This window comes from Pygocentrus nattereri, chromosome 22 (genome assembly GCF_015220715.1).
Source record: "Pygocentrus nattereri isolate fPygNat1 chromosome 22, fPygNat1.pri, whole genome shotgun sequence".
In the NCBI taxonomy this organism is placed as follows: domain Eukaryota; kingdom Metazoa; phylum Chordata; class Actinopteri; order Characiformes; family Serrasalmidae; genus Pygocentrus; species Pygocentrus nattereri.
Genome location: NC_051232.1, coordinates 9,356,278 through 9,379,577, shown reverse-complemented (window position 1 = coordinate 9,379,577; position 23,300 = coordinate 9,356,278). Strand labels below are relative to the sequence as shown.

The window sequence follows — 23,300 nt, the reverse complement described above, 5'->3', positions numbered from 1 at the left end:
CCCAAACCCAACATTAAACCACTCTGATTGGCCCAAAACCAATTTAACCCCTCTCTAATTGTCCCAAACCAACGTTAATCCACTCTGATTGTCCCAAAAACATTAACCCACTCTGATCGTCCCAAACCAACATTAAACCACTCTGATCAGCCCAAAACCAATTTAACCCCGCTCTAATTGTCCCAAACCAACATTAAACCACTCTGATCAGCCCAAAACCAATTTAACCCCTCTCTAATTGTCCCAAACCAACATTAAACCACTCTGATCAGCCCAAAACCAATTTAACCCCACTCTAATTGTCCCAAACCAACGTTAACCCACTCTGATTGTCCCAAACCAACGTTAACCCACTCTGATTGTCCCAAACCAGCATTAACCCACTCTGATCTGCCCCAATTTTACCACACTCTAATTGTCACAAAACTCTGATCATCCCAAAACAACTTTAACCACTTCTCTGCTTTGTTCAACCCACCTTTAAACCAGTTTGATTGGGTCAAACCAACTTTACTGAAGCCCAACTGGTCCAACTTCAGAATGCCCTGATTGGCCACCACCACTAACGGACCGAAACTGCTTACTGTACGATACAAATGAATGTTAAAATGCCCTTTAGCAGCTTCAAATTATAGCAATAAAGAACAGAAGAAACATGGAGAAAAAAGCATCTCCATTTTTTCACAAAGGGTCGACCATTTAAAAAGAAAGACATGGCATCACAGCTGAGCCTCTGATTGGAGAAAATATGTAATAATATTCCTATTAGCAGAGAGAGAGAGAGAGAGAGAGAGAGAGAGAGAGAGAGAGAGAGAGAGAGAGAGAGAGACAGAGAGAGAGATACAGATAGAGAGACACACAGAGAGAGAGAGAGAGAGAGACAGAGAGAGAGACAGAGACAGAGACAGAGACAGAGACAGAGAGAGAGAGAGAGAGAGAGAGAGAGAGAGAGAGAGAGACAGAGACAGAGACAGAGACAGAGAGAGAGAGAGAGAGAGAGAGAGAGACAGATAGAGAGACACACAGAGAGAGAGAGAGAGAGAGAGAGAGAGAGAGAGAGAGAGAGAGAGAGATACAGATAGAGAGACACACAGAGAGACAGAGAGAGAGAGAGAGAGAGAGAGAGAGAGAGAGAGAGAGAGAGAGAGAGAGAGACAGAGAGGGGTATAACACATGAGAAGAAGCCATTTAACTGCAGGAGCAGCATGTAGAATGCCCCTCTTATCTTCTTTACAGACACGTTTAATTGGCGAGGGGCCAAATTTGCTCTCGCATATATTAGCTGCTAATTAGGGTAACTGCTCTGCGCCGTTTGCCTTTGTGAATGATTTCTGCCTGTTTTCTTCTCTTCCTCTCTCACAGACGACTGGTCTTCACGGTGCGGCCAGCCGGCCTGGTGAGCGGCAGCCGAGGTTTTAATGTTTATTCCGCACTCGTTTTTCACAAGGCTGTGTTGTGATTTTTACTCTCGGGGAAAGAAATGAGTACGGAATACATTCACACTCGCTGACCGCACGAGGGCTGGGACTACAGTCCTGCACTGACCGGCTGGGCTGAGCTGCTTATGAAGTTTATTGATCAGCTTCGTTAGCGCAGCCTGTGCTAAACGCTAGCAGAGCAAGAGGCTAATTGGTGATAAATCTGCAGCTAAAGAGAGAGAGAGAGAGAGAGAGAGAGAGAGAGAGGTGGGGGGAAAAAGCTTTGTGATGTCACAAAATCAAATGCATTAGATTAAATGGAAATGTAATCTACTGTAAACTTAGAATTCAAAAATTAAAAACAAACGAAATCCACGATTTCTAGGTGAATATTTGAATTGAAAGAAACTTCCGCCTTTTAAAGGCTTATTTCCTCCCTTTCCCTTGTTTCTTTGATAAAGGTCTGATGATAGACTGTGTCACTCACCGCGTACAGCACACAGGCAAATGCGTTTATTTATTATTATCAATATTATCACTATTATTTTCATCATCATCACGTTTTCATGCAAATGAACAACAGAAAGTCATACAATTAGAACATTTTAAATCAGTCAAATCAAAAAGAGAATTCATCTATTCGATGTGAAGTTTTGTCAGATTTCTTGGTCGATCTTTCAGAAAAATTCGTGAAATAGAACACAAAGATTCGTACAGAAAGACCTTATATTTTTAGGCTTCCGAAGCTCCATTTTCCTCAAACTTCCTGGTTTTGCACGGATTCATGGTGCTGTTGTTTACATTCCTGATATTCCACTGTAATGAAGTGCAGTAAGTGCTGGTTTCTTCCGTCTGTCCGGTTAGAGACGTGTGAAGTGGGCTTCTCTTCTGCTTCTCCTCTGCTTTACAGACTCATCTCAGCCGGGTTCCTCGCTGTTCGGGAACGCAGCCGCTTTCACACCGAATGTGGGAAATTCACAGATGTTCTTTCAAATGACTCCATTTACTGAGCTCAGCGGTGAACAGCAGACGCACAGGGTCATACGAAGTTCAAATCCTTCGCGTCTGAGCCACAGACTTCGGTCAAGCCAAATTAGCCATTTGTCCATGTTGGAGGAGCCACCGGATGCGCCAGTGGACCTCCTGTTGACCGCGCTGAGGCGAAAGCAAGATTTCTGAGAGAGGCTGGAAACCAGTGAAGTCTGCAGCTTTTCGCAGCCGGGTGAGACGATGCGGAGACTGTGGGGAAGGTCTGTTTGGTCCCCGTGAGTCTTTATTACCTTCGTTTATTACTAGAGGTGCACCGATACTTCTTCCCTCCTGATACCGATACCTGATCCTTAAGTACTGGTCGATACCGAGTGCTGAAAGCAGTACTAACTCTGACTCACCTATGAATCCTGATATTGTTACAGTTACGTTTTTAGACTCTTTCATTTGGGTAGAGCTATAATAATAAAACACGCTCAGCTTGGCTAAATGGCTTTTACTTGTTGGATTATACATAAATAAATATGACCATCGTTGAGTGTATTGGTACAGGTGGTACATGTGGTATGGGTGTTGGTATGGGTAGTGGTACAGGTGGTACGGGTGTTGGTACGGGTATTGGTACGGGTGGTACAGGTGGTATGGGTATTGGTACAGGTGTTGGTACGGGTGTTGGTACAGGTGGTATGGGTGTTGGTATGGGTGGTACAGGTGGTATGGGTATTGGTACAGGTGTTGGTACAGGTGGTACAGGTGGTACGGGTCTTGGTATGGGTGGTACAGGTGGTACGGGTGTTGGTACGGGTAGTGGTACCCCATTATACACTTTTAATGAGTTAAACAATCAAAAAAAGAGGGAAAAATTGGACTCGAGAGGCAAAACACTATTTTAGGAAGTATCTAAAACTTCCACTGACTCACATTAAAAATAGAGTCCGTGTTTACCTTCTCCTGTAAAGTTAGAGTTTTGATCCGACAGCAGCGACATGTTAGAGATGTTCACTTAATCAAAAAGCGGTGTGCGAATGTTTGTGCACCCCTGGCCAAATTCCATGTTGTTGTTGATTTTCTGAGTGTAAACAAGTCGACGCGTCCTCTACAGAGATACACATTATAACACACAAATACTGTTTATTTAATGAATCTGGGGAATAAAATCAAAACTTAAAATGCATCCTGCGCCAAAGCTACACAGTTAAAAAAAAGTATGTAGAACCATGAACACTCAAAGAACCCTTACAGGCTTGACATCATAACAATAACAGAACCCTTTTTGATGCTTTTTTGAATAAGTTCTATACAGAACGATCTACGGCACATTTTCCACCAATCTGGAGAACCATTTAATTATGCAAAGTTGGTGTTTATATATAGAACCATTTTCCTTACTAAAGAACCCTTGAAGAACCATCGTTTTTAAGTGTGTATGGTGCATTTTATAGTTGACGAGTCAACATCATTCCCCACCAATTGGCTAATGGCTTGCCTCAATACAGCAGCATATTCCAGATTTCATTCAAATTCAGGAAAAACAAACATCAGTTTTCTCATTGTGGTGCTTTGGCCTACAGACACTCCTGTCAATCAAGTGCTGTGGGCGGGACTTCAGGAAGCACTTTGAGTGTGGGGTGTGTTTCAAGAGGAAGTGACTAGTCGAAGGCTACATTTACACGGCACGTAAAAGTGGCTCAAATCTGATTTTCTCACCAAATCAACATCAGTCTGAACAGACCAGCTCCTAAACCGGCTTCATGAGGCTCGTCCAGAGGTTAACAGTCATGAAGACTAGTGAACGCCTTGTTGATCCTGGAGCTTCAGTTTCATCTCCGCCAGCATCACGGGAGCAGTTAAGACATTCCAGAGGTTGATAGCTGAGCTCATCACCCCCATTGTGTTCGAGTTTGCTGTAAAAAAGGGCTCATTATTTGGCCACGGCCACTTCTTTGGTTCGTGTCCTCGGATTATTTAAACCGGTCTCTGGCACTGTATCCTCGGGCTCCTCCGGCCGCGCTCGGCTGCTTTGTTCAAAACCTCTTCAAACCCAGAGCGGCTGCGATGAGTCTCTTCTAGTTTTGTTTATGTAAATGTTTATGAGCCTCAGCAGCACAAAATGATGACAGATGTCGAGTTGGATTGACATAAAAGTCGCATGAATTCTGACCTGGCTGTTCAGGCTGAGTCGCTCTGCCGCAGATCGGATATGTATCGGATTTTAATTAAATTAATTAGATTAAGTGACCCTCATTAGTCTCACAACAGGGAAATTTCACCTCTGCATTTAACCCATCCGTGAAGTGAAACACCACATACACACTAGTGAACACACACACTAGGGGGCAGTGAGCACACTTGCCCAGAGCGGTGGGCAGCCCAATCCACAGCGCCCGGGGAGCAGTTGGGGGTTAGGTGTCTTGCTCAAGAACACCTCAGTCATGGACTGTCAAGCACTGGGGATTGAACAGGCGACCTTCCGGTCACAGGGCCAGTTCCCTAACCTCCAGCCCACAACTGCCCTCTCCTAGGAAAGCGTCTCAAATCGGAATCTAAAATGTCAGATTCAGTGTGTTTATCTGTTCACACTGACACACAAATTTGGAAAAAGATTGGATTTGGGCCGCTTTGACCCGCTGTGTAAACGTAGCCTAAGTGGTAGAGGTCTGGGAGGGGGAGATTTTTCAATCCTGGTCCCGCCTGCTCCCACAAGATTTCATCCCGCTCCTGCCTGCAGAAAATTGGAATCATTAGTCCCACTCCCATCTGCAACTAAAAGCGTTTCTGTCCCGCACCTGCCTGCGTTGGGCTGGTTACTCACCTGCTCCCACAAACGACACCGAAAATTAGTCTTGTGCTGCAAGATATTGTGGCAGGTCCAGCGGGAATGTGTCGGCCCTCTAATTGGCAGAGCTAGATGCTTGGTATGATACGGAGAGAGCAACGGCAACCACTGAGTGACATTTTAAAATTCACTAACCAGGCCGAGGAGAATTCTGTCATCTTTGGTGTGGAAGTGACTCTTGACAGACTAGGAGAGGTAAGGACTGTCAGAGGAACAGTGATCCTGGACCAACACTCCTCTGCACATTTCACTGCTTTCCCTATTTTAACACATCCATTAAAATAGTCAGCAGTGTTAATGAGCTGGATGGCTCGGTTTTCCAAAATCATCTTTTTGTTAAGTTGCTCCAGGAGCAGGGTTGGGAAACACTACCCCACTGCGGCCCTGCGCCTCCATAATAAGAACATCCATCATTGGTCACCCAGGCCCTGATAGCCTTTGCCTACCATGGTCACAATGTCACTGACACTGGTGCACGTGCAATAATGAGCTCTCCTAATTGGTCAAAAATCACTTTGAACAGAATAGAATTCTCCTCGGAGTTCCAGAACCACCACTCACTTCCTCCTGAAACAAAACCCGCATTCAAAAGTCATCCCACCCACAGTGACTGATGTCTACATGAACAAAAATCATATGGACGTGTATTTCAATATACTTGAAATACGTCAAACACGCTGCAGTTGATGATGTTTCGCCATGTTAGACCAAAATATTTTAAACTGCCTTTATTTTAAAATGTATGTAGAAATATTATGTATAAAAATGTACCATACAGAAATAAATGTATGTAAATGTGTTTATGAAATACATTTTAAAACGTATGAAAACGGCCAGAATCCTGTCTGATGCCTTCAGAAATGAGTTTGTGTTCGTCTCTTCATGTTAAATCTGATCTAATGGTCCTTTAGCAGGACAGAAGCGAGGGCTGAAGGTATTGATACTTTGTGAAATGCAGGTCTGATCTGATATCTTGTTTATGTGAAGTACATTGTGTGTGAGAGTCTGATTGCAGATGTATGTGGTTAATGTAAAGCGCAGTGCAGATCACTGGAACCTTCATGACAATCAACTCAACACAGAATCACTAATAGCAATACATATCATTCAAATTATATCAAACACACATTGTTTGGCCATTTTCAAACATTGTAAAAACATATTTGAAACATGATGCGCCAAAAGTCATGGGACAGGATCTAGTATAGTGTAGGACCCCCTCTAGCCTGGCGAAGTGAGGGGAAGACATCTGGAGGGATGTTGAGCCATGCCATCTGGGTAGCCACCCACAGCTCTGTGGTAGTTGTAGATGCAGGATCTTGGGTGTGAATGGACTTCTCCACCACAACCCATAAATGCTCGATTGGGCTCATGCCAGGTGATTGTGCAGGTCACTCCATTAGCCACAACTCCCTAGACTGCTTCACGAACCAATTCTGAACAACTTGGGCCCAAAAGCGTGATGTATTATCCTGCTAGAATCTTCCATACTTGTGGGGGTACATGACATCCACAAAGGGCTGCAAATGGTCATCGAGCAATGATGCGTTTTGGTAGACCAGTGGACCCAACGAAGGCCATGAAAACACACCTCACACCAGTATGGAACCACCACCAGCCTACACAGTGCCTTGTTGACAACTGGGTCCATGGCTTCATGGGGTCTGCACCACACACGAACCCTACCATCAGTCCGAAACGATTGGTACCATGACTCATCGGAGCACTCCACATGTTGCCAGTCTTCTAGGGTCCAGGTAGCAACCTCATAAGCCTAGATGAGGTGCTGCGTCCAGTGTTGTGGAGTTAACAGAGGCACACTAGTGGGTCTTCTGCTCCCATATCCCATGAAAGCCAAAGAACGTTGCACTGACCTGTGGGGCCTCCTGCACTGAATGTGGATCTGATTTGTGCCAGAGTCACTTTTTGCAAGGACAGTTCTACCCAGATGCCACCCGTCATGATCACTAAGCCCTTGTAGGAGGCCACTGCGCTGTCCACTGGGGGGGGTAATGCCTTCTATAGCATATTTCCAGAGATGCTGTGGATCGAGGAATGATAAATGCCCTCACAAATTTGGAATTGGAATGTCCCATACGTCTGGAACCAACTAACTCTGATAATTCATGTCACCTCACTCACAAGATAACACCTCACAACGTGGCCAATTCATAATCATGTTACATACGGCTGTCCCACGACTTTTGGCACGTCAGTGTACAGACTGAAGTCCATGTGTCCGTGTATACCGTGCGTCACATAATCCTTGGGTAGAGTTTTCGCTGAGCTGTCCATGTGCAGACTGTGTTTTCATTAGGAGAACGCTGGACTGTGGGCTGATTTATGGCTGTAAATTGAAGTTTGCTGTCAGAGGCCTGAAGGTGGACGTGCCATTGATCTGGACATAAAACCAGAAAACTCATAAACTCAAGCAGAGTGGTGGTGACACACACCCACCCACCCAGCACTGTAATACATGTGTATATATAGAGGGCTGTGCAAAAGTCAGAGACCACCTGCAAAAGCAGCAAATGTATTTTACAGAAAATTCCACAGAAGCCTTAACATCTACTCTCAGCTGTGTGAGGGTCAGTGAGTCACTCTTCACCTTCATTCCAGCTTCCATTCCTTTCAGGAGTCTCACTTTCAGCTCCTCAAAGAATCTGCAGACACATCTCCAAAGCTCAGTCTTAGAAGCTGGTTGATAATTTTCTAAAGTAATCAAAGACATTCAGTGGTGTTGAGGTTAATCCAGACTTTTAAATAGATATTCCAAATCTTTGAGTCATGATTCCAAACTTCCAAGTGAATCCAAACCAATGAATGGGGATTCCAAACTACTGAATGGTGATTCCAAACCATTGAATGGTGATTTCAAACCATTGACCAGCGATTACAGACATTAAATGGTGATTCCAAATCACTAAATGGTGATGCCAGACTTTTGAACTGTGATTCCAAACCACTGAAGAGAGTGAATGCAACCAGTGAACGGTGATTCCAAACCGCTGAACGGTGATTCCAAACCACTGAACGGTGATTCCAAACCACTGAAAAGGCATTCATTTAAATGGGGATTCCAAATGGATGAAGACTGATTTCAAATTTCCGGTCTGTGATTTTAGGTTTTTTAAATGTTGATTCCAATATCTGAATGCTGATTTAGAACTACTGAACACTGATTCCAATCTTTTGAATGGGAATTCCAAACACATGAAAGTTTGCAGATGTTTGAGCACTGATTCCAAACTCCTGCACCGTACTCCATGCTCAATAATGTACAGTCTGGTCATCGTGGGGGTGAGGGTGCTGAAGACGGTGAGGACTGTGATGAAGATCCGGTGGCGAGTGGTGATAAAACAGACGCATATCTAAAGAAGCAGTGAAGTGCTGTTCACACGGCGCTCACGGGAATAAATTAGAGTAACAGCCTCTTAGCCCGAGGCGGTGTGGGTGTCCGGTGTGAAATCTCTGGGCTAGGAGGCGGTTAGATGGCCGCTAATTAACAGAGCTATCAAAAGGAAAGTGCTATTACCTTTATGTGGCTAATGAGAACGCTAGCGTCCGCGCTACACACAGTCTTGTGCTTCAAACAGCGGGAAGAACAGATACGGTGAGAGGGAATCACGGGCAGCGTCGGGGCCAGCAGTCGGCAGTTAGTCACCTCTGTGACCTGCAGGCAACGTCTCCTGATTGCCGTGAGAGTTTGGCCCTTCAACACGTTTGATGTCGTCCTTGGGGCAATTACCGCTACAACCACTCACATCTGAACAGCCTGATAGACAGACAGAGAGAGAGAGAGAGAGAGAGAGAGAGAGAGAGAGAGAGAGAGAGAGAGAGAGAGAGAGAGAGAGAGAGAGAGAGACAGAGACAGAGAGAGAGAGAGAGAGAGAGAGAGAGAGAGAGAGAGAGAGAGAGAGAGAGAGAGAGAGAGAGAGAGTGGACATAGGTTATTGAGGAAAAGGGCCGAGAATCACTGAAAGCCGAGTGTAACTCAGGTACTGGTCTCATTAAAGAAACTGATTTTCCCCTCACTTTTACCAACAGTGGTGTCCAAAAGTCTGGAATGAATGTAGAATCTCCAAAAAAAATTGAATATAAATTAGAAAAACATTCAGCAGTTCAGCCCCGCCCATTCAGTCTACAGCAGTTTAGCCCCACCATTCAGCTACAGCAGTTTAGCCCCACCATTCAGTCTACAGCAGTTCAGCCCCGCCCATTCAGTCTACAGCAGTTCAGCCCCACCATTCAGCTACAGCAGTTCAGCCCCACCATTCAGCTACAGCAGTTCAGCCCCACCATTCGGTCTACAGCAGTTTAGCCCCACCATTCAGTCTACAGCAGTTTAGCCCCACCATTCAGTCTACAGCAGTTTAGCCAGACCATTCAGTCTCACAAATTCACAGCACAGAGCAGGTAACTAAGTAAATGGACAGAAGTGAATGATGCGTTTCATGGCTGGTTGTGACCGTTATTGTGTTGCCCCAGCAGTAAATATTTATAGTGTCGTCATCATCATTAAACACAGTTACTCCAAAACAGGGCCTGTACATTTTTATTATTATTATTATTATTATTATTATTATTATTGTATTTGAGTAAGGTAAGCAGCTGGTGTTGTGTAATATTAGGAGCTGAGTGTAAATAAGGGACAAACATGTTCAGAGTAACACTGCGTCGGGAATCAGAGCAGTGTGGTGATTACAGCTTGACAGACAGTTGCTCCAACAGCAGGGGACGGACCTAATGAGCTTTTCTGGAGCGAACAGTGAGACTCTCCTCTGTTTCTCAGTCTGCTATTTACAGATTTACAGATTATAGCCACATAACTGTCACTGTATTTTTTTCAAACTATAAATATAACTGAAGCTGTACTGCTGACCAACTGTCCTGTTAAGCTGTGAGTCTCCACTTCCGGCTAAAGTTCATTCTTTTGTTTGCTTGTGGGAAGCTAACAGGTTTCATTCAGCAGTTTAGCCCCACCATTCAGTTTACAGCAGTTTAGCTCCACCATTCAGTCTACAGCAGTTTAGCTCCACCATTCAGCTACAGCAGTTTAGCTCCACCATTCAGTCTACAGCAGTTCAGCCCCACCCATTCAGTCTACAGCAGTTTAGCTCCACCATTCAGCTACAGCAGTTTAGCCCCTCCCTTCAGCTACAGCAGTTTAGCCCCTCCCTTCAGCTACAGCAGTTTAGCCCCTCCCTTCAGCTACAGCAGTTTAGCCCCACCATTCGTCTACAGCAGTTTAGCTCCACCCATTCAGTCTACAGCGGTTTAGCCCCACCATTCAGTCTACAGCGGTTTAGCCCCACCATTCAGTCTACAGCAGTTTAGCCCCACCATTCAGCTACAGCTGTTTTGCTCCGCCATTCAGCTACAGCAGTTTAGCCCCACCATTCAGCTACAGCAGTTTAGCCCCACCCATTCAGTCTACAGCAGTTTAGCTCCACCCATTCAGTCTACAGCAGTTTAGCTCCACCATTCAGTCTACAGCAGTTTAGCCCCACCATTTAGCTACAGCAGTTTAGCTCCGCCATTCAGTCTACAGCAGTTTAGCTCCGCCATTCAGTCTACAGCAGTTTAGCTCCACCCATTCAGCTACAGCAGTTAAGACAAAATGTAGTAACTGGGTCTTTTCATTTTTATCTGTATGTTCATTTTTGTGGCTATATAATGTGTGTACAGGTGAGTCACACCTGTCAGGCAGGTTTATCCTGATTTGTCCTCTCTCTCTCTCTCTCTCTCTCTCTCTCTCTCTCTCTCACACACCCTCAACCAAGTAACTGCTTTCAGTTTCGAGTTCATGTAAACGAAGCTCCGCTCTGCTCAGCTCTGATCTGCTGGTGTTCACAGAGGTAAGTAAATTTGTGTAAATATCACTTCATTAAAATAAAGACGGTGATAGGCTTAAAAAACACACTCCCTGAAGTCCTGAGTTCCTCTGTAGATCTTCAGTGGAACATCTTAGTCCATCCAGTATGTATCAGCCTGGGAACTGAAGTTTGGGCGGCTTTTTTTTCTCCTTCTGGATCAGTTTGGTCTGAACCAAAGTTACGCAGCGAGAGGAAAGGTTAACAGTACAGCAGAGCAGGAGCTGAAGGAGCTTTATCAGAGCATCTGATGCTCAACCCTCTGCTGCACGGCGTTGCCATATGGCAACAATTACTGTCTGTCAATTTTACTAAAAATCACTGATATAAAATCTCTGTTTACTTGTTTAATTGTGAAAAGGGGTCTTTTACTTTGAAAGCATAGATATTTTGTGACATCACATGACCGGGAATTCTTATCATGATGATTTTGCTACCAATTATTAAAAAAAAATATCATTAGACCTTGTATTAATTTTCTCAATGTTTGTGATTATTTGGTCGTATGCTAAGTTTGAGTTGGATTTGTTTGGTCTTGTTTCCAGCGAAAAATGAAATTTTATGGAGCTTTTTCTTTTTTAGATTTAATGTCGATTTGATGTCATATAGCAACAATTTACTAAGATCCTGTACTTTAAGATACAAATTGAATTGACTGTGTAATGGCTACACTTCGAAGCGTCTGCCGTCGTTCATTCTGGCTTTTTCTTTGTTGTCTGTAAATTTGTGTGTAGCAGGTTTGCTATAATGGCAGAAGCCAGAATTCCAACACTTGGGGACCAGTTCAACTGTCCAGTCTGTCTGGATCAGCTGAAGGACCCAGTGACCACAGCCTGTGGTCATAGTTTCTGCTTGGTGTGCATCAACAGCTGCTGGGATGAAGAACGGCAGAGTGGATTCTATCGATGCCCCCAGTGCAGACACACCTTTACGCGAAGGCCCGTCTTAAAGAAGAACGTGTTGTTTGCCGAAATGGTGGAGAAACTGAAGGTGACATCAATCCAAACCGGCTCTATCGGAGGCGCGGAGTGCGACTTCTGCACAGGGTTAAAGCAGAAAGCCGCGAAGTCCTGCCTGGTCTGTCTGGCCTCTTACTGTGAGACTCACCTCCAGCCTCACTACGTATCTCCAGCCTTTAAGAGCCACAAGCTGGTCCGAGCCTCTGCACGACTCCAGGACCACGTCTGTTCTCGCCATCAGAAGCCCCTGGACGTTTACTGCCGCACTGACCAGCTCTGCATCTGCTTTCTGTGCACGATGGAGGAACACAGCGGTCACCTGACGGCACCTGCTGAGGCAGAAAGGATGGAGAAACAGGTAAGACATGAGAGAAGGTAGTAAGACATGTTCAGTGTTTCAAGCAGGTGAGGCTGGTTGAGTCTCTCCAGCTCAGTGTGTATCTGGTGATGTGTAGTAAGCTAGCTTGCGAGAGCTGGAAGCGCCTGACCACAGATCTAGACCTTTCAGAAGCCGTCTTGCCTGTCCAACAGAAGGAGCTGAAGGAGACTCAGAGGAAGTCCCAGCAGATGATCCAGCAGAAAGAGAAGGAGCTTCAGAAGCTGAGGAGAGCTGTGGAGTCTCACAAGGTGAACGGTCAACTTCCTCCTCGATTAGCCAGGAAAAGTTCCCTTCTGTATTATTAGCGCTGGAGCTACAAGGCTAATGTAGCTCACGAGTAATGAAGCTCGTACTTCACCATTTCGCAGGGTGCTAACTGCATGCCTCAAACTGAAGGTGTCACCATGGAAATGGGAGTAATGTAACCATGGAAATGGGAGTAGGGTAATCATGAAAATTTGTATAGTGCCACCATGGAAATGGGAGTAGTGCCACCATGGAAATGGGAGTAGTGTAACGATGGAAATGGGAGTAGTGCCACCATGGAAATGGGAGTAGTGCCACCATGGAAATGGGAGTAGTGCCACCATGGAAATGGGAGTAGTGCCACCATGGAAATGGGAGTAGGGTAACCATGGAAATGGAAATAGTGTAACAATAGAAATGGGTATATTATAATGGTGCTAACTGCATGCCTCAGGCTGTGTGGAGGTGCTCAGGGTCTCCGATAGTCCTGGTTCAGTGGTTTCGGACACTGTGCGACTCACTGTTACCTATAAACATGCACTAATGCTAGCTTAGCTAGGAGCTGTAGCAGCAGCCATCCTGAGGCCTGAATTGTGCCCACCCTGCTGGAAAAAGACCCTCAGAACTGTTAATGATTAAACGGCAGTTTATCTAACGGGGTTCTTCCTCCTCACAGCGATCTGCTCAGGCCGCACTGGAGGACAGCAAGATGGTCTTCAGCGAACTGATCCGTCTGGTTGAGAGGAAGCGCTCCGAGGTGACGGCGCTGATTAGAGCCCAGGAGAAGGAGGTGGTGAGGAGAACTGAAGGAATCCTGAAGCGAGTGGAGCAGGAGGTCTCTGAGCTGAGGAAAAGAGATGCTCAGCTGAAGGAGCTCTCGCTAGCCGAGGACCACACACAGTTCCTGCAGGTGAAGTGACCGTCGGTGGCGGACACGTGTGGTCAGAAGGTGATGAAAGTGGAGGAACTCATTAGCTGTATTGTGTGAAACAGCGTGAGTGTAATTAGCCACCCGGACCAGCAGGAAAGTATTCAGTCCGCACCTGATGTTAAAAACCGAGTTTAGTGCGAGTAAAAATACGAACTCCCACATCATCAAATCAACGAGTGAATCACTTCTAATCTTAATACACAGAAAAATACAATAAACCCCCAAAACACAGAGAGAAGGGCGAAGCTGAAGCTTCCTATTCGCCAGTCTAGTTTGAGTTTTCCCGTTCCACCTTAAATGGTGCAGCAGGCACTTTCTGCTGCACCATTTAAGGTGGATTGGGTAAGTTTGAACAAGAAGCCGGCTGATGCACCATTTAAGGTGGATCGGGGATGTTTGAACAGAAGCTGGCAGCTTCGTGTAAGAAGGTTCTACCTTTAATCTATGATGAATATCTGTGATGCTAGAAATTACAGCTACAAAACATCAACCATCACTATAAATAAATAACTGTTACATAAAGATAAGACCCCTGAATAGACGATTAAATCAAATAAGCTTAATATAAAACCAGAGGAGAAACAACCACATCAGCAGGTTCTCTGTTCCTCCTTAACCATACGGCCAGATCTACCCAAACACCACACAGACATCAGCGCAGATCACTGCAACCACGGTTCATGGTTTTTTCAGTTTTTGACATGATTTGAAAATTCCTGTCGTCCCTTACGTTGTGTGTAAATTTCACAATGAACGGACTAAAAGAAACGGCCCAAAATGACATGCAAAGACGTCTGGTTCCATTGACTTACATTAAAAGTGTGTTTTTTCTTTCTCCTGTAAAGTTACGGTTTTGGAGATACAAGGTTTTATCCCAGCAGCGATGGATACGACACCAGGATAGATGGATTTAACAGACTGAGCTCCTGCGGATGTTTACATTTAGTGTCCATGTGAAATTTCAGGGTCTGATAAAAGTGTCTCGATTTTACTGTTCAAGCTCTTGCATGTTTTAAATGAACAAGGGCCAGTTCGGCCGACAGTGCGACATTAATGAACATGAAATTATGATTATTTTTCACTGGATTCAATGAGATTTAACGTTTCACTTTAAGACAAAACACATTACAAAACCATCAGGATCCAACAGAAACCACTTAACGTTTTTCAGCACGGTGGTCATTATAGTGAGTTCTGGACAGTATGGTCAGAGGTATTAATGACATGAAGCCCCACAATAAGCATTGAAGGTGTTAAAGTCCTGGGTATATGGGAAGATATCTTGAGACCAGGTCTTCTCAGGTGGAGCCGTATCGGCTGCGTAAGCACATGCTTGGGTGTTATTTTGAAACCGTGTATTCCTGTAGTTATTCCTGTCTGTCCCAGCAGAGCTTCCGTTCCCTCTCGGCTGCTCCCGCATCCATACACACCGTCACCCGGACTCCGCACACCACCTTCATGGACGTAGCCCAAACGGTGATGGAGCTGAAGAAGAAACTGGAGGAGTTCTGCAGGGAGGAGACGGAGAACGTGTCCAGGAGAGGTGCGTCTTTATTCCGAGAGCAAAAGAGCCAAAGAATTAAAAAAGTAACTAAAAGCAAAAAAGCTGAATAAACTCATCTTTCCGCAGTCACTCAGGTCCAAATCCTTGAGCCCATCACAAGAAAGGAATTCCTAGACTGTAAGTATAACGACACACACCACGTCTTCCTCTCTGTGTTCTGTCTATACAAACGCTGGAACCGCTAGGACAGTTCGACAACTTCCACTGTGGATCACAGCGTCGCTCTGGGATGGTGGGATGGTGGGATGGTCCCCCCGCCATCACTGAGCCAGCGCGGGGGTCTGTTCCGGCAGGATGAGCATTTAGCATTCTCGTCCAAGAGAAGCTGTTACTTTAGCAACAATCTGAAAAGATGAGGTCGAGATTCATGAACAAGCTAATGGGACCTCGTACCGTAGCGATTAGCATGGAGCTAACTAATGTTTCCTTTAGTTTTGTTCAAAAACAATGAGGCTAATGTAGCTAACGAGCTAACAACCGATTAGCATGGTGCTAACTGCTAATTGGTGGTTTTAATTAAGTCATTAAGTTCTAGTTCGACTGGTTTTAAATGGGTACCAAAAGCCATAAAACCACAACCTTCAATACTGGCTTGTAGAAAAAGCACAGTTCCAGATTTCTGGTTCCAAAGGTTCTGGAACGCTGTACACTGGAAAAATGTCCCCATGTAACACGTCTATTCTTTCCGGCCTCTAACAGATTCCTGCCAGCTGACTCTGGATTCCAACACGGCTAACAGCGTCCTGCGTCTGTCTGAGGGAAACAGAGCGGCGTCCTGGGATGATTTATTCCAGTTTTATCCCGATCACCCCGACAGGTTTGATGCCTGGGCTCAGGTGCTGTGTAGAGAGAATGTTTGCGGAGGCGGTTACTGGGAGGTGGAATGGAGCGGCAGCGACGGAGTCGGAGTAGCCGTGTCCTACAGAGGCATCAGCAGGAAGATTGATTACGAGTGCGTGTTTGGATGCAATGATCAGTCCTGGAGTTTATCCTGCTTCCCATCTGGCTACTCCTTCTGGCACGACAGCCAAGAAACTACAATTCCTAGAGTGCCCTGCTCTTCCAGAATAGGAATCTACGTTGATCACAAGGCAGGAACTCTGAGCTTTTACAGCATTTCTGACTCAATGACCCTCATTTACAGAGTCCAGACAACGTTCACTCAGCCGCTCTACCCTGGATTCTGGCTTGGGGAAGGATCCAAAGTGACCTTAGGGCCATTTTCTGGATGAATTGAAATGGACTGACCGCACAATACGCTGTCCAAAAGTAATAACACCCTTCATTTACCAACTTTTGGACATTAAGGGCTGGTTTGATTGACATGAATTAATCTTAGTCTTGGACTAAACAGCAGTGGCTTTGTTTTTTCACCATTAAAAATCCCATTCAGGCCCCATTCAGCTTAATCTGGATCTAGGACTCCTGCCTGTAGTGTGTTTTTCTGGCACTACTGATTTTCAACATTTCTGTATAATTCAGTGTGAGATGTAAACAGGGTGATCCAGAGAGGCTCAGATTTCTTTATGATGGTGGAACCAGAGGTCACCATGACGACAACACACCAAATCTTTATTATCAAAACAATCATAAAACTATGTCTCAGACATCAGGCAGCATATTTATAAACACTGCATGTAATAACATTCTGTGAGGAAACTTTTAGAGGTGGATGTTTGGTTTGTAACACTCTGAATGATGGACATTAACCATTTTATTATTTAATCTCTTTTAAATTTGCTCATGGAGAAACATAATATAGGCCTATGTATAAAAAAGTCCTGTTAACTTTAGTGTCCTGACTAGCTGAAGATTTGCCAATATTTTCCTCTTTTGATGTAAACTGAGCAAAACGAAATGTAGTCACCAAGCAAGAGAACTACAAAGCAAAAGATAACCACCAAGCGAAAGCTAATTACAAAGCAAAAGCTAACCACTTTGCAAAGGCATACCTAACGAAAATAACCACCAAGCAAACTCTAAGCACCCAGCAAAACCTAATCACCAAGCGATATAACCACCAAGCGAAAGACAGCCACCAAGCGAAAGAGAATCACCAAGCGAGACAGCCACCAAGCGAGACAGCCACCAAGCGAAAGACAGCCACGAAGCGATAGACAGCCACCAAGCGATAGACAGCCACCAAGCGAAAGACAGCCACCAAGCGAAAGACAGCCACCAAGCGAAAGACAGCCACCAAGCGAAAGACAGCCACCAAGCGATAGAGAGCCACCAAGCGAAAGAGAATCACCAAGCGAGACAACCACCAAGCGAAAGACAGCCACCAAGCGATAGACAGCCACCAAGCTAAAGAGAATCACCAAGCGAGACAGCCACCAAGCGATAGACAGCCACCAAGCGATAGACAGCCACCAAGCGATAGACAGCCACCAAGCGATAGACAGCCACCAAGCGAAAGACAGCCACCAAGCGATAGACAACCTAGTAAATGTACCTGAACTAGTAATCTCATCTATTCCTTAATGGATGCAGATCCAGCAGGAAAGTGAATAAGAACTGTCTTTAAGGTTCTCTGTATGAAAGCTGTTGTCTGAGCAAAAATAAAGCGTAATTGTAAATGGACACTAACAGCTATTTTAAAGGCTAATAAGGCTATCTTGGCTAACGTTGAAGCTTTTTTCATATAGCTTATGCTAAAGGCTATCAATAATGCACACAATGTGGAAATGTGCATGTAAACCTGTGCAGCTTTGGGCTCCATCGTATATTTGTTGGTTATTTAGTATTGTTATAAAAATGAATGTATTTAATAAGTAATGAATGAATATCCACCAAGCAAAAAACAACTATCAAGACAACTATCAAGCAAAAGATTATCACCAAGACAGTCATCAAGCGAAAGTTAACCAACATGTGAAAAGTAACCACCAAGTGAAAGATAACTAGGCAAAAGCCACCAGGCGAAAGCTAACCACTGAGCAAAAACTAACCAGCAAGCAAAATCAATCACAATGTGAAATATAACCACCAAGCAAAAGCTAACCACAAAGCAAAGCTAACCACCAAGCAAAGCTAACCACCAAGCAAAGCTAACCACCAAGCAAAGCTAACCACCAAGCGAAAGCTAGTGAACCTATTCACGGTTGACTGACTAGCCGGCGAAACAGCTACAGATGCTCATTAAATGTGTTTATAGCCCTTCATAGAGGACATTACATAAGGCCCGATCGGTTGGTTAGCGCTATGGCCACTGAGGGCCGATCGGTTGGTTAACGCTATGGCCACTGAGGGCTGATCATTTGGTTAGCATTATGGCCAAGTGAGGTGTAACGAAAGTAAGGTGTAGTAAAAATGAACTGTAGTGAAAGTGCGGTGTGGGCTAAAGTTAGCTGTAGCGAAAGTGAGCTGTAAGTGAAAGTGACGTGTAGTGAAAGTGAGGTGTAGTAAAAATGAACTCTAGTGAAAGTGAGGTGTGGGTGAAAGTTACCTGTAGTGAAAGTGAGCTGTAGCGAAAGTGAGCTATAGTGAAAGTGATATGTAGTGAAAGTGAAACATTTAGTAAGGTGTGGGCGAAAGTGAGGTGTAGTTAATGTGAGGTGTAGCGAAGTTGAATTGCAGTGAAAGTGAATTGTGAGTGAAAGTGAGCTATAGTGAAAGTGAGCTGTAGTGAAAGTGAGCTGTAGTGAAAGCAAGGTCTGGGTGAAAGTGAGCTGTAGTGAAAGTGGGTTGTGGGTGAAAGTGACGTGTAGCGAAAATAAGGAGTGGGCGAAAGTGAGGGGCAGTGAAACTGAGGTGTGGCGAAAGTGACCTGTAGCGAAAGTGACCTGTAGCAAAAGTGAGCTGTAGTGAAACTGACGTGTAGTGAAAGTGAGACATGGCAAAACTGAGGAGTGGGTAAAAGTGAGGGGCAGTGAAAGTGAGGTGTGGGCGAAAGTGAGCTGTTGTGAAATTGAGGTGTGGGCGAAAGTGAGGTGTAGTTAATGTGAGCTGTAATGAAAGTGGGTTGTGGCTGAAAGTGAGGTGTAGCGAAAGCAAGGTGTAGTGAAATTGAGGTGTAGCGAAAGTGAGATATGACGTAAATAAGGAGTGAGCGAAAGTGAGGGGCAGTGAAAGTGAGGTGTTGCGAAAGTGAGTTGTGGGTGAAAGTGAGCTGTTGTGAAATTGAGGTGTGGCGAAAGTGAGTTGTGGGTGAAAGTGAGCTGTTGTGAAATTGAGGTGTTGCAAATGTAAGGTGTGGGCGAAAGTGAGGTGTAGTGATAGTAAGGTGTGGGCAAAAGTGAGGTGTAGTGATAGTAAGGTGTGGGCGAAAGTGAGGTATAGTGATAGTAAGGTGTGGGTGAAAGTGAGGTATAGTTAGCGTGAGGTGTAGCGAAATTGAGGTGTAGTGAAAGTGAGTTGTAGGCGAAAGTGAGCTGTAGGCGAAAGTGGGGTGTGGGAAAAAGTGAGCTGTAGTGAAAGTGAGGTGCAGCAAATGTGAGCTGTATTAAAAGTGCACTGTAGCGAGAGTGAGGTGTCGTGAAAATGAGCTGTACTGAAAGTGAGGTGTAGTGAAAGTAAGGTGTGGGCAAAAGTGTGGTGTAGTGAAAGTGGGGTGTGGGAAAAAGTGAGCTGTATCAAAAGTGCACTGTAGCAAGAGTGAGGTGTTGTGAAAGTGAGCTGTACTGAAAGTGGGTTGTGGGTGAAAGTGAGGTGTAGCAAAAGCGAGGTGTAGTGAAAATAAGGAGTGGGCGAAAGTGAGGGGCAGTGAAACTGAGGTGTGGGCGAAAGTGACCTGTAGCAAAAGTGAGCTGTAGTGAAACTGACGTGTAGTGAAAGTGAGACATGGCAAAACTGAGGAGTGGGTGAAAGTGAGGGGCAGTGAAAGTGAGGTGTGGGCGAAAGTGAGCTGTTGGGAAATTGAGGTGTGGGCGAAAGTGAGGTGTAGTTAATGTGAGGTGTAGCGAAATTGAATTGCAGTGAAAGTGAATTGTGAGTGAAAGTGAGCTGTAGTGAAAGTGAGCTGTCGTGAAAGTAAGGTCTGGGTGAAAGTGAGGTGTAGTGAAAGTGAGGTGTAGTGAAAGTGAGGTGTAGTGAAAGTGAGCTGTTGTGAAATTGAGGTGTCACGAATGTAAGGTGTGGGCGAAAGTGTGGTGTGGGCGGAAGTGAGGTGTAGCAAAAGTGAGGTGTAGCGAAAATGACATGTAGTGAATGTAAGCTGTTGTGAAAGTGAGGTGTAGTGAAAGTGAGGTGTAGTGAAAGTGAGGTGTAGTGAAAGTGAGATGTAGTGAAAGTGAGGTGTAGTGAAAGTGAGGTGTAGTGAAAGTGAGCAGTTGTGAAAATGAGCTGTAGTGAAAATGAGGTGTAGCGAGAGTGAGGTGTAGTGAAAGTGAGCTGTTGTGAAAGTGAGCTGTAACGAAAGTGAGGTGTAGTGAGAGTGAGGTGTAGTGAGGGAGAGCTGTAGCGAAAGTGAGGTGTAGCGAAAGTGAGGTGTCTGCGACTTGGACAAACTGAACACTGCTGTGACGCTTCGTTACTGTCTGCACAGCATTAATCGATCACGATCCTGTTAGCGCGTTAGCGTGTTGCGCTATCGATGAGTTCGCCTCTTGGTGTTTACTCTTCTCTAATAGAAAAGGGGTCTCTAGAACGCCGTCGTAAACTGGGGGTGCCAGACGCTTTTCAAAATAAAAGCACTCCAAGCTTTGCCAACTACAGAGAGGAAAGTTTAAATAAACAAGTCCAGCTTTTTTGGCAGGAGTGTTACCGGCGTTAGTGAAGACCGCGTTAAAGCACAGTATTTCCATAGTAACCGCGCCGCTCTTCAGCGAAACTGCTGCAAAACGCCTCCGGTTTTCCACTTCACCTTTGGGGGAACGGACGAGACGTGATGCAAACCCACTTGTTTTCCTTTGGCATTTTCCCCGGCGGCTCGGAGGAAAACGCCGGCCGGGTTTTCAAGAAGCTCTCGATACGGCTTTCTGACGCGTTGGCCGCTCCTCGGTTTAACTTAGAAAAACTAAAAACAGTGGAATTTAGCAGCTCACCTGACAAACACACACACACAGACACACTCACACTCACACACACACATACAAACACACACACACACACAGATGCACACACACCCACACCCAAACCCAAACCCAAACCCACACACACCTGCTCCCTTGCAAGGGCCGAATACTGAAAAGCATCAACTGCCAATTAAGTCCAAATCTCCGCAGAACCCAATCTCAAAAAAAAACACACCCGCGACCCCGTTGCTAGGCGACAGCAGCTGAAAACTACACTGATTCATCCATTTGTTCTGTTTTCACTTAGAAATCCAGAAGGGCTGATTCCAGTGTCCTGTGTGCGCCGTGAGACGGCATTCCGACGGGAACGGAGTCCGTACTTCACGGCGGGTCCAGCAGCTCAGACACATCTCAGAAATTTCTCTAAACCGCTGGCGTCTGTTTACTGTCCGCATCACGAGGCCGTGGGGAGAAAACACGGTGTGACAAAGTTTCAGCCGAACAATCAAATACACCAGTAAACACGACCACATTCCAGCGAAACTGAGTGTAAACAGACATTCAGAGGGTTTGGAGTGAAACGGTTCAGACGTCTTTACAGTGGTGGTGATGGGAACCAGGTGTCGCCATGACTAGAACACAGATATACATTTTATTTACCATCCAGAACCACCAGAGAACCTACACAAGTCTTCTGAGCTTATATGGAATGTTGATGATGGAAAATAGTGGAAAATCTGGAATAATGAGTTTTCTTTGGGGACTATTTTGCCGCACAGCGCCCTGCATGTCTCCCTCCACCATGAATGGAGTTGAAGTTCTCTAAACTCTCATAAAACAGCGTCTCAGTCATCAGGCAGTGAATTCAGAACCAGTTCATGTAGGAACTTTCTGTGAGGAGCTTTTATAGGGGGACGTCTGGTTCCCATCACCACCACTGTAGACGGCTCTGACTCCACATCAATAGCAGTTCTGGATGCTGCGACTGGACCACGGCACGGGTAAGAACAATTTCAGTCGCTGAGAAATATGAGACTCGTTATAAACATCAAGAATAAATATACGCAGATAATGTTAGGAAGTTTCAGGCAGGTTTTTAATGAAAGATTTGTTTTTGATAACTGTGTTTAACAATAGAGAATTTGATTAAATTCATTTGAATGACGTCTTGATTTGAACGGGTAAACATGTGAGGTTAATATGTTAATGTTTCCTTTCCAAAACGTTTTAAAACAGTAAACACTCTCGTATATATATATTTTTTCTTTCTTATGTATTTTGTTAACATTTATTTAACAATAATTTAAAAAGAATTACATACGAAATGTGTCACAACATTTTCATTAAGCTACATTTAATGTTCTGGTGTCTCTAAATGTGTAAGATTCAGGAAACTATTAACTATTTACAGTCAACATATATATGTGTACATCAATGTCGCTTATTGGAACAAAACCTTGTTTCTCCAAAACGGTAACTACCTACAGGAGAAGGAAAGAACCCAGTTCATTTATAATGGAAGTCAATGGATCCAGAATTTTCAGACGTTTCTTTTAGGCCATTCGTTGTGAAATTTGTGTACAGTGTAAAGAACAACTGGCATTTTTAAAATGTCAAAGACTGAAAAACGTCAAAAATGTGGACCCTGAGGTTTTAGTTTGAGAGCAGTGATACATAAAAAGGTAACATATAAACTTTATGTTGTTTATTTACAAAACTTAACATTTTAGAGAAAAGAATAAAACATAAAATACAAAATCGTTTCTCCCAAATATGTTAAATTCAGTAAATAAACAGTGAGGATGTGAAAAATCAATGAATACACACACACACACTGACAGATACACACCAGCGGCCTACAGTTACACGCCTGCATGTCACACCGCAGACCCCACGCGAGGACAGGAGGTCAGTTCAGGGCAGAGAAGAGGAAAGAAGGCTGGTTTAAACACCAGCACTTTCCTAACGTTTCCTCGTGATGGACTTGTTTGTGGATTTCTCAGAGTGTGTGTGCTTTATTACATAAGTCGTCCAATTAAATTAAGAAAAGCGATTTTTCCACCAAATTCCCCCAAGAACCATGAATCTGTGGGCTGCAGCGAGTAGCCGGGCCCGCCTGCTTAGCGCGTCAGCATTAAAGCAATCCAGCT

The 23,300-nt window shown here is 44.7% G+C and overlaps 1 protein-coding gene across 1 annotated transcript; it reads left to right on the top strand.

Moving 5' to 3' along the window:
• The first annotated feature begins 11,040 nt into the window (after positions 1 to 11,040).
• LOC108410725 (tripartite motif-containing protein 16-like) lies at positions 11,041 to 16,611 on the top strand. The gene is made up of 7 exons (XM_017681948.1): positions 11,041 to 11,102; positions 11,852 to 12,434; positions 12,608 to 12,703; positions 13,378 to 13,611; positions 15,022 to 15,175; positions 15,263 to 15,313; positions 15,896 to 16,611. The coding sequence occupies exons 2-7, from the start codon at positions 11,865 to 11,867 to the stop codon at positions 16,426 to 16,428; spliced, it is 1,638 nt and encodes a 545-aa protein (XP_017537437.1). The 5' UTR covers positions 11,041 to 11,102; positions 11,852 to 11,864; the 3' UTR covers positions 16,429 to 16,611.
• The last annotated feature ends 6,689 nt before the right edge of the window (positions 16,612 to 23,300 follow it).